This window comes from Gobius niger, assembly GCF_951799975.1.
Source record: "Gobius niger genome assembly, chromosome: 15".
NCBI lineage: Eukaryota > Metazoa > Chordata > Actinopteri > Gobiiformes > Gobiidae > Gobius > Gobius niger.
In genome coordinates, this window is record NC_136866.1 from 11,601,522 (window position 1) to 11,616,643 (window position 15,122).

General features: G+C 40.3%; 3 protein-coding genes across 6 annotated transcripts in view; 2 read left to right on the forward strand and 1 right to left on the reverse strand.

Annotated features, from left to right (window-relative positions):
- The window catches only part of trim67 (tripartite motif containing 67), a 32,287-nt gene extending 29,128 nt beyond the window's left edge, over positions 1–3,159 (forward strand). The window contains exons 10-11 of the mRNA XM_079572020.1: positions 1,495–1,657; positions 2,716–3,159. Of these exons, the coding sequence (XP_079428146.1) occupies positions 1,495–1,657; positions 2,716–2,763 (211 nt within the window). The 3' untranslated portion in view covers positions 2,764–3,159. The remainder of the gene's footprint in view (positions 1–1,494; positions 1,658–2,715) is intronic.
- A 575-nt stretch (positions 3,160–3,734) lies between these two features.
- On the reverse strand, positions 3,735–9,297 carry fsaf1 (40S small subunit processome assembly factor 1). The gene is made up of 9 exons (XM_079571720.1): positions 9,133–9,297; positions 8,889–9,008; positions 8,596–8,693; positions 8,458–8,517; positions 8,291–8,386; positions 8,113–8,199; positions 7,993–8,030; positions 7,771–7,912; positions 3,735–6,640 (listed from the first exon to the last, which is right to left on the reverse strand). Exons 1-8 carry the CDS (start codon positions 9,197–9,199, stop codon positions 7,771–7,773), a joined length of 708 nt encoding a protein of 235 aa, XP_079427846.1. The 5' UTR covers positions 9,200–9,297; the 3' UTR covers positions 3,735–6,640.
- Positions 9,298–9,344: 47 nt separating this feature from the next.
- On the forward strand, positions 9,345–14,539 carry gnpat (glyceronephosphate O-acyltransferase). Of its 4 annotated transcripts, none has more exons than XM_079572267.1 (18): positions 9,345–9,400; positions 9,482–9,516; positions 10,014–10,205; positions 10,315–10,491; positions 10,575–10,704; positions 10,780–10,907; positions 10,986–11,061; positions 11,144–11,295; positions 11,357–11,487; positions 11,631–11,863; positions 11,941–12,039; positions 12,113–12,271; positions 12,390–12,469; positions 12,550–12,690; positions 12,961–13,060; positions 13,137–13,230; positions 13,334–13,395; positions 13,474–14,539. In XM_079572267.1, the coding sequence occupies exons 2-18, from the start codon at positions 9,493–9,495 to the stop codon at positions 13,515–13,517; spliced, it is 2,022 nt and encodes a 673-aa protein (XP_079428393.1). In that variant the 5' UTR covers positions 9,345–9,400; positions 9,482–9,492; the 3' UTR covers positions 13,518–14,539. The 4 variants fall into 4 exon arrangements, with proteins under 4 accessions (XP_079428393.1, XP_079428394.1, XP_079428395.1 ...); XM_079572266.1 differs by having other exon boundaries at positions 9,377–9,400; positions 9,482–9,524; positions 10,019–10,205; XM_079572268.1 differs by having other exon boundaries at positions 9,351–9,524; positions 10,019–10,205; positions 12,116–12,271.
- Positions 14,540–15,122: the final 583 nt, after the last annotated feature.

The following is a 15,122-nucleotide window of genomic DNA, read 5'->3' on the forward strand; positions in this document are numbered from 1 at the left end:
GATCAGAGTCCAGTGAAGGTGTCTGGACTGGACAGTGGAGCACCGCCTCCTGACATAACTGGGGAGCAAGTGCCATGCGGAGGTTTTTGTGCCAGTCCCAAACTCAAATGAAGGGAGTTGCTCTATGCCCAAGCAATCTATGTAAATGACTGCTATAGATCTGGATAATCTGGGCTAGGGCTGGGTACCGTTAAATGATACCAGTATGGTATCGGAAAATAAGTTTAGGTACTACCAGTATCAAAAACATGAAAGTATTGAAAGCAGGTACCGGAAAAAAATCTTCTATCTTTTGATCCAAGTTTTGATGCTGTTGGTTCAGGGACAGAATTAAAGAAAGTGACTTAATTGTTTCAGCTGAAGTAAATGATTTTCCTCCCCATCTTTTCCCCATTTTGCCCAATTTTCATCTATTTTCCCTCCTATTTTTTTCAGCCAAATGTTTGCCCCAAATCTCCAAATTTTTCCCCCCTAATTTTTCCCCCCTAATTTTTCCCCCCATTTCTTCTTTTTATCCCCTTAATTTTGCCACATTTTCTCCCAAATTCCCCCCAAACTTTTTCCAAATTTTTCACATATTTCTTCACATTTGAGATGAACTCGATATTGTGAAATTGCAAATCTTCCAAACATCATTGTTCTGTTTTCTGGTTCTCGACAACAAATATTTTAGTATAGGTATAGGTAAAAGGCAGGACACATTTGTTTACATAACGTTTAAAAACACTCTAATGAAAAAAAGTAAATAAATGTAATAAATGTACATATAGGCACTAACTCAAAACCAATGCCTCTAAATTACAGACTACAATTTGAGTACTAACAAATTTGAGAGGTGGAAAAACAAAATCCGTACTTCTGAACTCATAAATAAGCCATCGTGAAACTGCCGAGCGCGTCATTGCTGAAAAGTGTGCGCCGTTTTTTGATCCATTGCTAAAAAACAACACAGTGTGACATCCAGAGCAGCGGGAGACAAGACACTTTGTGGTGGCACCGTTTTTATCTGTACATCTTTGTGTGTGTGTGTGTATCGCGCTTCAGATCTTTGGGTGAAAAAAAAAAGCCACTCTCACACGTGCCATGATATAAGATGAAACAGGAATTAGCGGAAGGACTCCCAGAGCTTGTAACAAATTCACCAGGGAAAAGGCACAGAAATACTTTAAAAAAAACACATATATTCACAAAAATGTCTTCTCTTCACTATCCATGACAGATTATGCAAAATGTACAATGCTCAGTTCAACTTGACAGTGAAGGCTGGAGATGTATTTAAGTTCCACCTGTCAATCAATCACACTGACTCCAATATTTCATGTGTTTTGAATTGTCTGTGGCCGGTTTCTCCCTTTTGACAAAGACAAAACTGATGCATAGTGAGATTAGGTGAGCAGCTTGGGCAAAAGACAAAAGTATAGACTACCAGAGCTTGAATTTATATGGAGGAGCATTGGGAGTAATGATCCACCACCGTTCTTGTGTGTGTTTTAGGGCAGAGGGGGGGATCGCGAAGGGCGCTACCATCGGCGTGCTCCTGGATCTGGTGAAACGCACGCTGACCTTCTACATCAACAAAGAACAGCACGGACCCACTGCCTTCGAAAACCTGGACGGGGTTTTTGTGCCTGCCGTCAGCCTCAACAGAAATGTACAGGTCAGTGGGAAGTCAAGACACTTCAGCAACTGCAGTTAAAGCAGTACTAAGTAACTCGTGCCCCTAGAGGCCATAAGCGCCACTGCAGGTGTCGTAGCATGTGTGTGATTTTTTACTTATTAATAGTCCGTGAGAGTAAATACTACACTGACAGAAAAGATGAAGGGAGAGAGGGATATTGTACATCCAATTACACAATGGAGATCGTTTTTTCACTCAAACTTGGCTGTAAATATTGTTTAAGCGACGCTAGCCTGCAGTTAGCTTTCCCCTTTAGCCTGTTAGCTTCTTCTTTGCGATACCATTAGTGTGTATTGCGCCTCCAACCCATAGGCAGCGAAGTTGCAATTGTGGTTTTCTGGTCAGAGACACCAGGAGGATGATGAAAGACCCCCTCAATCATCCCATTAACACTTTTACCCTCAGAGGAACTACGAAAAGTATTTTTTCAGGTAAACAAGTTACTTAGTACTGCTTTAATGTTTCAAAATAAAAATGTCATTTTGATTCAGGAAATCTAAATTAAACCATATTTACTCTTATAACATTGAAATGACACCACAGTAGCTATCACAGTATAAGTATAATAAGTAGATAGAAGAAGGTTTGATGAAGGTTTGATGCTGTCAAATGGCCGTGGGAAGCCAGGGTGCTGAGGGCGCTGCGGCACCCCCTGGTGGATAGTTTGCGAACTGCAGGCAATATTAATAAATAGGAAACATGCATTTTGGGGGTAAATTTTGTCCCTCAGCACCCCCTAACTAAAATATCTTCCCACGACTGACCAAATCTATATTAACTTGTAAAAATCAAGATCAAGATGTTTAAATTTGCTCCTGTGGATAGTTTTATTCAATCCCATAAAAGGACGTAAGAATTTATACGACGTCTTATGGATTATTTACACCACGTCCATAAAATCCAAAGTCAAACTCCGTCCCTCACCTTCATGTCGCCTTTTTTTCCAGCACTCTTCCAGTCCGCCCTCTGTCTGTCTGTCTGTCTGTCTGTCTGTGGGATGAGCTCATTCTGCATTCACTCTTGTTTGTCTGCTTCAGGTGACCTTACTGACGGGACTGGAGCTGCCAAAGAATTTCAAACCGTAAAACTCTCCCGTGAATACAAACTATACACAGCCATGTCACTTATGTCACTGTCCGCCGCTGCACGGAGCAGGTCCCGTCCTGGGGATTCAGCCCCTGCCCCCCCCCTCCCTCACGTCAGTCAAGGTGCCCTCCACTACCGAGCAAGTGCAAACTCACCACCAATTCAGAGACAGCCGGGTAACGCCAGTGCCAGTAATGGGACAAAGCTGGTTTGTTACTCGGAGATAACCATTGCGTTACATGGTTTTAGGCGGTTTCATGTTGAAGAAAAAATGTGCATGTTTACATAGAGGAGCAATGGTAAAGACACAGTGCCCCCATTTGATCTTTACCCCGATCCTTGTCCCGGGTTGAAAGTTTACAATATATCTGACAGTGGTGCGTCCCGTTTCAGCTGCAGTAGTCCTGTCTTTGAAAGGCACAGCTATTTTTTTTCCCCCCTGAACAGATGTAAGTGAAAAAGAACTAGCAAATACACCACTGAGCCTCGACTTCCCAGTGCGATGTGCAATCTTTGTGTGCACGAGTATGTCTTTTGGCAAGAACTCCCATGATTTCCAATATCAGGGGACCTCCTGACCACAATAACATCCATACATTTACATGCAAAGATGTATGGATATTAAATAACAGGCTCCCAATCTCACAATATAATATGCACTGGCAGGCTCGCACACATCAAACCATGCTTTAAAATGACATTTGATTAATGTTTATCACTCTATATCGAGCCTCTGAAAAAAAAATGTGTATCATCATGGTAAAGGTGCTTCTTTGAGAGACTACAAATCAAACACTGTTTCACTTGTTTACGACCCGCGAAGTGAAAACCAATAGAACTCCGTGTAGAAGTTGTAGCAGCATTGCAAGTCAATTTGCTCATCAAATATTTAAGACCCAACTCAGAGAGGCACTGCTTGGTTTGCTTTATTCCTTTTTCAGTGTGCATCTGACCGCTTTTTACAATGTTTACATCAATCTTTCAAACAGTACAAGCTTGAAATGCGTGTAATATTTCGGTGGCGTGGACTTTTGTGAAATGTGATGCTCTAAAAACAGAACCACTCGTAAACTAACCCCACAGGTCGCAAACTTTTATCAGCCCAATGATGAATGAGTTGTTTTTTGGGGGAGCCAAATGAGGAGCCTGGGTTGCTTTTATGTATAATGTAGAGAAGCCAGTTGTCTCTCTCACAGTGACTATTTAATGGGCCTCATTTGTCAGTCTCTCTGAAGACGTCTGGCACCTTTTTTCATCTGCTGTACTGAACAAGGTCACTTCAGGTAAAGCGGCGGCGGCGGCCTGAAACGGACATAAGCTGCGAACACCTACCAAGCCACTGTGACTAAGACGTTGCTTTTAATGTACATACAGAAAACGAAAAACGGACAAAATGAGACACTCCAAGGTCGTGTGAAATTGACAACTGTAAATAATGATTGTGTGGCTTTGAGCATGGGTTAAAGCATCGAATACAGAATATCAAAGGCTGTACTGTAAATAATGTACTGTAATTTTGTTGTGGCAGCGCGCCCCCTACAGCTTAACATGACAACTACAGAATCCACGAGCGCGTTCCTCTGTACATCTGTATACATCAATATCTCAAGGCCGTTTTTATCAGGGAAAGAATCTTTAGCTCAAAGTCATACTTATTAATTACCACTTTTTTATGAAAACTCAAAGATTCAGTTACCGTAGATGCTTCTAGAAGTTTTATGTGGATTATTAACGTCATAATTATCTATTAAATATATCATTTTATACGTCTGTAGCACTAGATAGTAGGCTATTAAATGTATTAACTTATTTTGTATCATAATTCAGATACATTTTAATGGAAATATTTATTATATTCTGGGATTATTTTTTAAAGTGTGAAGCCATTACCAAGAATGTCATATTCATCTATGCTGACACATGACCTATAAAACAGGGACCTAGCTGGAATCATGAAGAATTACATTTTGTTAGCTCAAAATAGCCTCTAAAAACATTCTGATGAGACACATTTTAACAGGTCAACAACTGAATATTCTGCTAGTTTTAGAGATTACAGTTTCACACAGAGCACCTCCAAAACTGTATCTTTTCTGTAGAGTTAAATTAAACAGTTTCCTCATGCTCAAAGATACACTGTAAGTACGCAGCTGTAATTTCTTTATTCCTGAATGCAGCCTTACAGTAAAATGTCCAACCAGGCTTTGAGTCCCCCCCTGACCTCTCACTATTGGCCCAAAGGGACTTTTAACAATCCCTGGGCTGATAGATACCACCAAAGGGCTAATTCTCTCCACACTGCACTTACTCTGGCTCTCCCCTCCCCATATCAGCGGACAATCCTGCCCCGGGGGTCAACTCTGGAAAAAAATGTGGCAAATGGATAAGAGGCTGGAGGCGAAGTGAAACGACTATCATATAATATAACCACAGGCGGTTTCTGTCCCTTCAAAGAGGGGGTTGATCTGGGCTCGACTTCAGCTTCTGTCAAAATGGAAATGTTACCTAAAGGGGGTCAGCTTTGAATCACAGTGTTGGAGGAATTCAAGACGTCAGGGTTTATGATGGGGAATTTTACCTTGATACTAAGTCCAAACAATCAACAGATAACGGAGATGAGATGACCATAGCCTGTTTTTCATTGTGGTCGTGTATGAATGCTTGTATGGCATGTCCCTATACACTGCCCCCTGGTTTCTCCATGTTGTTGACATCTTTCCTGCGGACTAAAACAAAACAAAACCAGTTACTGTATTACAATGGCATGAGATGAAGTTCAAAATGATGTGTGTCGCTTTTAGGTTATACATTTTGCTGTAAACCATCTACCTCTGTGCAGTTATTTGGACATTTATTTAATTTTTTTCTCTCCATTTACCCGGGCTTATCGTGCTTATGATCAGCCTAACAGTTTAGCATTTACCTCTTTCAAAGTGTGCTAGATCTCATGCCTAAAATGTTTAGGATTCGACGCTCATGTCATAATAATTACAGCTGGCTTATTATTGCAGGAAACTAACATGGAGAGAACAGTTTTGTCTGTCCGCCTGCCCACCCATGAATGTGAAATACAACAACAAAAAAATACAGTGCTGGGGTAAAAAAGCATAGCACTACTCTTACATATTTTAAAAGTGTATGCGTAAGAAAATACTGTATTATTTATTTATGTTCAGAGAATATGTAAATACATATAAGAACATGTTATCTTTTTATATTTCCCTTTGATCTGTTGTCAAAGTTTGCCACAATCTTCATTTCTTTACGTCATATGTTTTGAGAACAGCTTGCATATCTATCGTTCAAAGCTGCTTGGATTATACTTGGTGTGAGATATCAAGACCTCACGCCGCTGCACACTGCCACAAGTTATTTTATGTTTTTATTCTAGCTAAAATAGTTGCAACAAAGTTTTTATTTTATTATTTAAAAAAGAAAGAAAAGAAAATGACTGAAGATTCACGATGCTGTAAATACCGTTTTGTGTGTGACGTCTCCTTCCTTCTCAATGTAAAAGTTTTGTATGACAATGTTTTGTATACGAGAAACGCATTGTAATCGCATTATTTATGAGAAAATGCAAATGTCTTTCTTGTTAATTTATAAAACAGAATAAATAAAACTGTGATGAACAAAAAAAACGTGAAGGGAGTCCTTTGCGTTTTACTCCGGAATCCATTTGGGATCAATAAGGTGGAGGCCTGAATCAGCAGCTCCTCAATCATATAACGGTCTCTGCACTGTGTCGCTGCAACACCGGCAGATCCATCCCTCGTAGAACTATCGTTTAGTGGCTCCGATATGTTTCCACAAGCAAAATGTTCAGTCTGGGGAAAAAGTCTGGCATGAAGTCCATTCTGCTTATTCCAGAGAACTCTGTAGAGAAAAAAAGAACATAATTTGAGCTGAGTACTGCGCATCAGAGTAGAAAATATTAGAAAATATTACAGCATTTTAAATATATATATTATATCGCGATACAAAATGTGGCAATTAATCGATCACCACATGTTTTGATTATCGTGATTATCGTGATTATCGTGCAGGAAGATAATCGCTAAATCCATCAGACAACCAGTGCCGGTAACTTCACCGCGAGTGGGTACGTCTCCATGGAGATGTGACTAAAGTCAGTCGTATTTCAGGAGATTTCAGGAGGTTAGTTCCTCATTCAAATCCATTCTTTGATTACCCACTGCAGAAATAGCATTTTCTGTGTCGAGCTGCTCATTAACTGCATGGTTTGTATTGATGACAACAGTCTTGTCCAAAATGTTGCACAGTGTGCCTTTAAATACTTACTTTATGTCTCACTCAATACGACATTTACAGCAAACAAAGAGGAGGAATATTTAATAATTGCCCAATCCCCATCATTTCTGCAGTGTCAGTGATTTTTTTTAAACCATAGGCAAATATCGCGATAATATGATTAATCGCAATTATTTCAGCCAAGATAATCGATTCGTGACCCCAAATTTAATTATCGTCCCATCCCCATCTCATACCAGCCAACTTCTCCCCTTCACTGACTTCTACTTGCTCCCCTTCATTAACCTCTTTCCACCTGCCTTAACCAAGTGCATTTTCTCCAGTTCAGCTTTACCCAAATGTAAAAGGTTACAGCCTATAAGCCAGTGTAACGCCTCATTTGAAAGCTAAAACTGATCGGAACTGATCTTTTTCCTTGCGTCACTTTTTTTCACATTCTTTTTCATCTCATTTTTGTTGAATTTTTTTCACATTTTGTTTCTTCCCATTTTTGTTGCCATTTTTCGTTGCTTTTTTGGGGGTTTTGGGTAAAGCCAAACCGGTTCAGAGTAGGTTAAAATGTTTACCTATTGTCGGCCAACTCTAGCCTCAGCATCCTACTCTGGTCAGGTTTACACCTTCTACAACTGGTATTTCAGACTTTTATCCAAAGCTTCCAAAGTGAGCTTAAACTTAAACTACTGTCTTTAAACTACAACATAGCCACATGAAAAGAACCCAAAGGTAATACAGACCTATCTGCCTCTTTTTTTGGAGCCTTTAATTTTCTGGATTTCTTTGGAGCTGAGGATCAACATGCCATTTTTGAAACGCCCCACTTGTCCGGAGGGTCCCGAACCAGACCCAGCTCCGGACGTCGACGGCTTATTTTTATCCCTAAATGATCAAATAAACATGCAGATTATTACAACATATTATCTGGTGGACCGAGCAAAGCCAAGGACATAATCACTTACTTGGTGTTATTCTTTTTTTTCTTCTTTTTCTTCAGATCCTTAAGAACAGAGGAGCAGACAGAATGAATGTATTAAAGTGTAATAAAATCGGAATAACTGCAAAGAGCTCCGACCACTTACTGGGTCAACCTCCTCCTTATCTTTCTGCTTCTTCTCTTTGATTTGCTGCTGCAGAACTTTGTAGTTCACATATTGTTTTTTTGGTGGCTTCATGATAGAGATACAGATAACAAAAACATGATTTCCACATTAAACTAAAGCTTTGTACAAAAATAATAATAAACATCAACAAACTTACCCGCGCACCCAGCATGACGGCTCTGTCCTGTTCAAACACTCGTTGCTGCTCTTTCTTGTAGCCTGTGATGCCAAAGCGGTGAACTTCTAATCGCGCCTAGAAGAGCATTTTAGGTGAGGTTACTTTTCCCACACAGTTCATGCAAGTTTTGTGGAAAATCTTCCCACCTTTTCCAAACTGAGCTCTTCAGTCTGCTCACTTTGCGTTTGGTCTTTTGTTTGCGGAGGCTGTCAATGAAAAAGAACAGAATTTTTTTTTTAAAAAGGGGTAGGGCTAAGAAATAATAACACTAGTCACACACATACATTTACTATTCTAGAAGTTGATGTGGTTTGGGTTTTTATTCTCTTCCTGGGGTCCTGGAAAGTCACGACCTCCACCTGATTGTCTTTCTTGGTCACATCTAAAGAAAAAAAATCTATTTAATTAAACATTACAACAGACCGTACTGCACACTGAATATTACAAACACAATAATCTGATTAGGCTGAATTGAATTGCAACACATGCATTATTTTTAGCTATAATGTTTTTGAGTTGATTGAAGCCCCCATAACACTAAAACCAACTATTTATAATACATTCAAGAGCATCTAACCATTCTGTTTGGATTGATGCAGTTCAGTGGAAATGACAGACTCTTCTTCACTGCAAATGGGTTTGGACTCTGGATCCTCCTCCTTTTCACATCTCTTACGTTTTCTCTTCTTTTTCGTTCCTGGTAGACCAACACAACATGTCAAGTTAATGCAAATTATAGTCACCAATATGTAACAATTGTGTCAATTGTGTTGATGCTGTGCTAGCCCGGCTGGTTTAGCATTCAGGCTAACGCTACTCACCAAAATCATAAAGTTTGTCCAGCACGTGCTCAAGAAACAGACAATCCTCATCCGATTTTCCGTTCATTTTCCTGTAATGTAACGAGTATTTGATAAAAAGCAAAAGAGCAGAAATGAATGACAACAGCGCCAACACGTGTGAAAATCAATGTAATCTCCTATCCTTGCGAGCCACCGTAGTCTCCGTAAAAACACGGAAGTAATCTCTTCGCCTAACTCTGATAAAACACGCCCATGTGAAGTTTTTGGCAAATGCAGCTGTCAACCAGTATGTTTAGCTAACGAAGAGAACATTTCATTGTTTCTGCTTGAACAATTTCACCAATGTTCAACTTGTGTCTGTGTGAAGCTTGAAGAACCATGGAGAACAAGGCTGCTTATTCGGTATGCATGTTTATGGTTTATCCTCTGCTAACGTACCATAGCTTTATGACTTTTGACATTTCATTCGAACAGAAACTTGTTGACTATTTTACAATGACACTAGTAACACTAAGTAATAATATCATTAAATGTATTCCTTTGTTCCTGCTGTTACTGCTGCTCTCAGTTTTGAAAGCTTGGTGAATGAATGGGCGCACCCAGACTTTGCTTCAAGATAATGGCTTTAATAGTAGCTTATGCTTTACTCCAGATGTTTTGTTCTGCCATATCTGCCTCAACCCACTTTATTTGCCCTTGCTAGAAACTGATAAAGGATACTCAGTGGCTTGCATTCTTTTAGACTGCAGAGATTATATATTATTAAAGCCTTTCTTTTACACTTTGTTGCAATGCATATATAGCTGCTTAAACACTGTAAAACGTACATGGTTGATCTCAATCAAGTTATTGGCTTATGATATCATCAGTGTGTCAAGTCCTTTTGTTTACTATCCCAGCACAGAGACCCAATGCTGAAAAAGAGGGATGATTTTGAGGACATTCTGGAGGAGAGGAGGAACTCCAGTGATCTCCGCTATGCACTCCGATGTTACACTCCCGTTCTCTATAAAAACCTCATACCATGTGACGCCAACGCACTGAAGACCATGGTCCTTCAGTCAGACCAAGTGCATTATGTTATCAGCCAGGTCCGTTTAACTTTATTGTTGTTTTTAGTAGAAGATAAGTCATTTTGTTTAATACTAGATGTTATTATCGTTTGGTTACTTCACCTGGAACTTTACTTTTGTAACTTAGGTTTCCAAAGAGACTGGTAGAACTGCTGAGGACCTCCAAGAGGAAGCATCCGGCATCGTAGAGGAGATGGCCCATCGCTTGCAGCTCAGTACCGTCCGCTTCTTTGCCTTTGCGCTGAGTAAAGTCTTCAAAACCCTGTTCAAGAGCATTTGTGTTAACGAGGACGGGATCCAGAGAGTAAGTAAAGTTAAGATAAACCACAGAAACACTGATGCAACCTTGTCAAAACCATGACGGCTGCTCATTGCCCTGTGTTTCAGCTGCAACAGGCCATTCATGAACATCCCGTCGTCCTACTGCCCAGTCATAGAAGTTACATGGATTTCCTGCTCATGTCTTTGATTCTTTACACCTATGACCTGGCTCTACCTGTCATTGCTGCCGGGATGGGTGAGTAGAGAAGCTTCATATTCAATAAATTACCCGTTGTTAATCTTTTAATTGTTTTATTATTATAATTGCCAGATTTCATGGGGATGAAGGTAGTCGGGGAAATGCTGCGGATGTCTGGAGCGTTTTTCATCAGAAGGTCATTTGGTGGAGATAAACTTTACTGGGCCGTCTTCTCAGAATATGTCAAAACTATACTTAAGGTTAGCAGTGACCCTCAAGACTGGAACTTTAAACTGTGTTTTATAAGTATTTATCACTTTACTTGTCTAATATTACAGAATGGGCTTGCACCAGTAGAATTTTTCTTAGAAGGGACCAGAAGTCGAACAAGCAAATCTTTGACCCCAAAATTAGGTATGTTGTTTTTCTTTTTTTTTTGTGTGTGAAATATTCTACATACATACATGTTCTTACCAAAGACTTTTTTGTCTTTCAGGTTTGTTAAATATTGCCATGGATCCCTTCCTCAAAGGAGAGGTGTTTGATATTAGCTTGGTTCCTGTTAGCATCAGCTATGAGCGAATACTTGAGGAAACACTTTATGCAAGAGAAATGCTTGGTGTCCCCAAACCCAAAGAGTCCACTTCAGTAAGTACCACATTTTTTATCATATTTGAGTTGTTATTAATACTGCCCTTATTTGTTTCAGGGTTTATTTAAAGCAAGAAAAATCCTCAGTGAAGACTATGGCAGCATCCATGTTTACTTTGGCCAGCCTGTGTCAGTCAGAAGTTTAGCAGAGGGTAGAGTGAACCGCTGCCAGTTCAGCCTCACACCAAGGTATAGTTTTTCCAGCATTAAGAACATCTGCTAGTCAAGCTGTGTGAGAAAACGTGTATCCTCAGGAATGAATCGATTCAACTCAAAAGCAAACACTCAGAAATTGCATACTTTAATTCATTTTATATATTTTCTCTGTTTAGGCATATTCCGAAGCGTGCCGGTGAAGATGTGCAGACCTTTGTGAATGAAGCAGCGTACAGACTGGTGCGGGCTCAAGAGGAGAACATGGTCCTAAAGCCATGGGTCCTGTTGGCCTCCATCCTGCTGCAGTCTGAGGACCTGGAGAGCGGCATCCCTCTGGCAGAACTCACTGAACAGGCGCTTTGGCTCAGAGACCTGTGTCGGCAGTACGGGGGCTTCCTACACTGGCCTGGTACGCTTTAAGTCCCCACTTTCTGAACCGTGTGTTTAGATTTAAAACATTTATCACTTTATCCTGTTTTTCTTCAGACCACATGACTCCGTCAGAAGTGGTTTCTTCCAGTCTCACTTTACATCATGGTCTGGTGAGAATCTCAGAGGGAAAAGTTCACTTGGCACTCAATGAAGGTACTATAGATACTTTTGATTCCATGATTTCCTTGAAATTACTCCAAAAATATTTAATGTTGTTTTGAAAAAGCAGAGGCCCAAGCAGGTCCCGTTACACCAGAGGAGCAGGTCTTGAATCGTGCAGTCCCAGTGATGATCTGTACATCCTACAGAAACCAGGCCCTTCATGTGTTTGTGCGGCCTGCCCTTTTGGCTACTGCTGTTCACACTGCTGCCACCAATAACAAACGTAAGTGTCAATGCTACTACCTGAATGCTAACTCGGATGGAAACCTTCAGAGCAAATACTTTAAAACGTCCTGTTTTTGTATCCATACCTTTCGCATTTTTTCTTATTGTCTTTTTAGAGGAAGTTTTCAACACTTTCAGCTTCTTGAGAAACCTGTTTGCCAATGAGTTCATCTTGTGTCCCAATGCCACTGTGCAGGTAGGAGACACAGCATTCACATCCATATTGCCTTGTCTGTCACATTTGTTGATGGGTATTCTGATATAAATATTCGTTAGGACTTTGAAGAGGCCTGTTTCCTGCTGGAAAAGACTGGGGTCGTGCAGCTGAACCAGCAGGAGATTATTGTGACTCATAGAGGGCACAGAACAATGGGCTTCCTGAGCCGCATGCTGCTTCCGTTCATACAAGGATACCAGGTGGGTACTACCTGTAACCAGAATCAGCCCATAGTCATTGCAACTATAATTGCAAAATATAATTTGCATGTCTGGTGAAAATTTCATGCAGTAATGATCGGTAATGAAAATACACCATTAACATTTAAAAAGATTCACTGACAATAATTTATGTAGCTATGCCACAAAAAGAAATATTTCTTTACCATGTTCTGTTAATCAATGCTTTATGTGATAGTGATTATTGTCCACCAGAGGGCACTACCTTCACATGCTGATGTTTTCATTTAGATGGTGTGTGCCTTTTTGTGTGAAGAGGCCACTGATGCGCTGACAGAAAAGGAGTTTGTTCTAGCAGTTCGAACATTTTTTATCAAAAAACTACGAGCAGGTAGCGAGCAATGTTTCAGTCTTTGCAGTTCTGTAGCATTAGTTGAATACAGATATTGATTAATATGTGTTTATAGGGACATTGAGATACCCTGAGGTGCTGTCCTCAGACCTCCAAAAGAATGCGCTGGCTGCTTTGCTCAGACTTGGAGCTGTACGCAAAGTAAAAAGGTAAAAAACTATAAAAAATATATTAACTGTTAGTAGTTAAAGTTTCAAGAAGACTAAAGACTGTGCAGGATGTTGTACTGAATTACACTTATCTGTCCCTCAGAGCGGAGCAGACCAGCCTAAAGGTCAACAAGGTGACGATTAACTCTTTGGAGGACACTCTCGGTACGGCACCATCCTTTTGTCCAGTATAGAAAATCAATTTTAACCTTTCATCGTCTAATTGTGAGTGTGTGTTTTTAGGAGGAAAGCTGCCCACTCCAAAAGCAGCCACAGCCCGCCTCTGAGGCCCCCGTCTCATTATCCCGATAGATGAGGTAGAGCCGGTTTTGGGCAGCTTACGTCTAACCAGAACAAACGAAGCTGACGCACAGACAGCTTTTTCTTCTATAATTTCTCTTTCCACTCATTTCTAAAAAGCCTTTTAAAGACTACTCTATAAAACCTTTTGTGTGAGGATATAAAGCCTAATGATGCCTTTTTATCTAACACGGCCCATTCAAAGTAACTGACCTTTTGTTACAAGTGGCAGTCGGATCCTGCCTCTATTTTTGCTGTAATACGTGTGATATTTATCTCCTCGCACTGTGTGGCGTACCTATGATCTTCTTCTTTGTTCTCTACTGTTTCGTTTTGGGGCACTTTAACACTTTTCATACTAAATTGTGTGGTATATCTAATAGTTTCTGTCCTATTTCCTTTATTTGTCCAAAATCACATGGATCATTGTGGGGGTTTATCACATTCACCAACTATTGCCAAGTCAGGCCAACATCTTTTGCCATACAAAAAAACATGATGATGATGAACTTCATCTTCTTATAAAAGTGGGTTAAATTGCCAGAAGGAATGGACAGGAAGATTTCTGTTTACTTGGAAAATAACACTAATGTGTCAAAGCTTCCAAACCTTTTATGATATGCCATATACTGTACTGTATGAAGCACTACCAAAGGAATACTTTTTGTATTCAACACTGTTTCTGTATTCTTATGTTGCTGTAAGTTTAAAGCAGATTTTGTGACAATAGAAAAAGTGTCTTTAAAGAACAAGTGATTCAATTTGAACCTAGATTAGAGAGAAATATTTGAAACCTGTCTGTTACCTTTGATAATACACTTACATTGATAGTACTGTTCCCAATTCAAAAGTACATTCACATTTACTGTATCTGTTAGCAGTCAAACCTGGGTATTTTTGCCAGAACAAGGATCTGTTGGTCTAATGTGTGTGTGAAAAATGTCTTTTATACATTAAAATAAGTGTGTGCCAGCTACTATAATTGACTATGCTACTCCTGAATGTAAAGTTTGGCGAAATAGTGTTAATATAATAAAAAAATAAAAAGAATTGTTCAGAAACATTGTCAAGCTCTTAATGCCATTTATTTCAGTGCAGTGCTGACAGGTGTTCTTGCACTTAGTTCCAGTCCAGGCCTGAGGGTGTCGCCATTGCCGTGTGGCCCGTGCGTCGGCAGAGCTGTCACGCTGGGGGAGCACGCACGCACGGAGCCACCGGCCACAGTACCATTTTTCATCATGTTTTGTGGCTGTGCTGAGTAAGAGACTGCTGCCAGCCAATCCACCCTGGCCTTTCTCTCACTCACTCCGTCTCTGACAAATTATGGCTTCATCTAAAGTTGCCATAGCAAATTGCTTATACACACTCCGTCCCTCCATCTATCCATCCATCTGTGAAGGCCCAGCTCACCACCTTTCACTCCCTGCAGGGGTGGAGTAATAGGGCCACTGCCATATCAGCACTTAAACCCGTGCATCAGGACGGGCACTACTGGCACAGAGGGAGGAACTGCCAGCTGACCTGATCGGACATGTTGTTATGGCCGGAGAAATTTGTATTGTGTATATCTCAACAGTGTGTGTGTGGGTGAA

Excerpts from the sequence above, each read along its gene's own strand:
- fsaf1 (XM_079571720.1), bottom strand. The coding sequence starts at position 9,199 with ATGAACGGAAAATCGGATGAGGATTGTCTGTTTCTTGAGCACGTGCTG. Across the intron at positions 8,694-8,888 it reads GCATCAATCCAAACAGAATG|ATGTGACCAAGAAAGACAAT; the intron begins GTTAGATGCTCT and ends TTTTTTCTTTAG. Across the intron at positions 8,518-8,595 it reads CAACTTCTAGAATAGTAAAT|CCTCCGCAAACAAAAGACCA; the intron begins GTATGTGTGTGA and ends TTTCATTGACAG.
- gnpat (XM_079572266.1), top strand. The coding sequence starts at position 9,493 with ATGGAGAACAAGGCTGCTTATTCGGTATGCAT. Across the intron at positions 9,525-10,018 it reads GCTGCTTATTCGGTATGCAT|AGACCCAATGCTGAAAAAGA; the intron begins GTTTATGGTTTA and ends ATCCCAGCACAG. Across the intron at positions 10,705-10,779 it reads TGTCATTGCTGCCGGGATGG|ATTTCATGGGGATGAAGGTA; the intron begins GTGAGTAGAGAA and ends TATAATTGCCAG.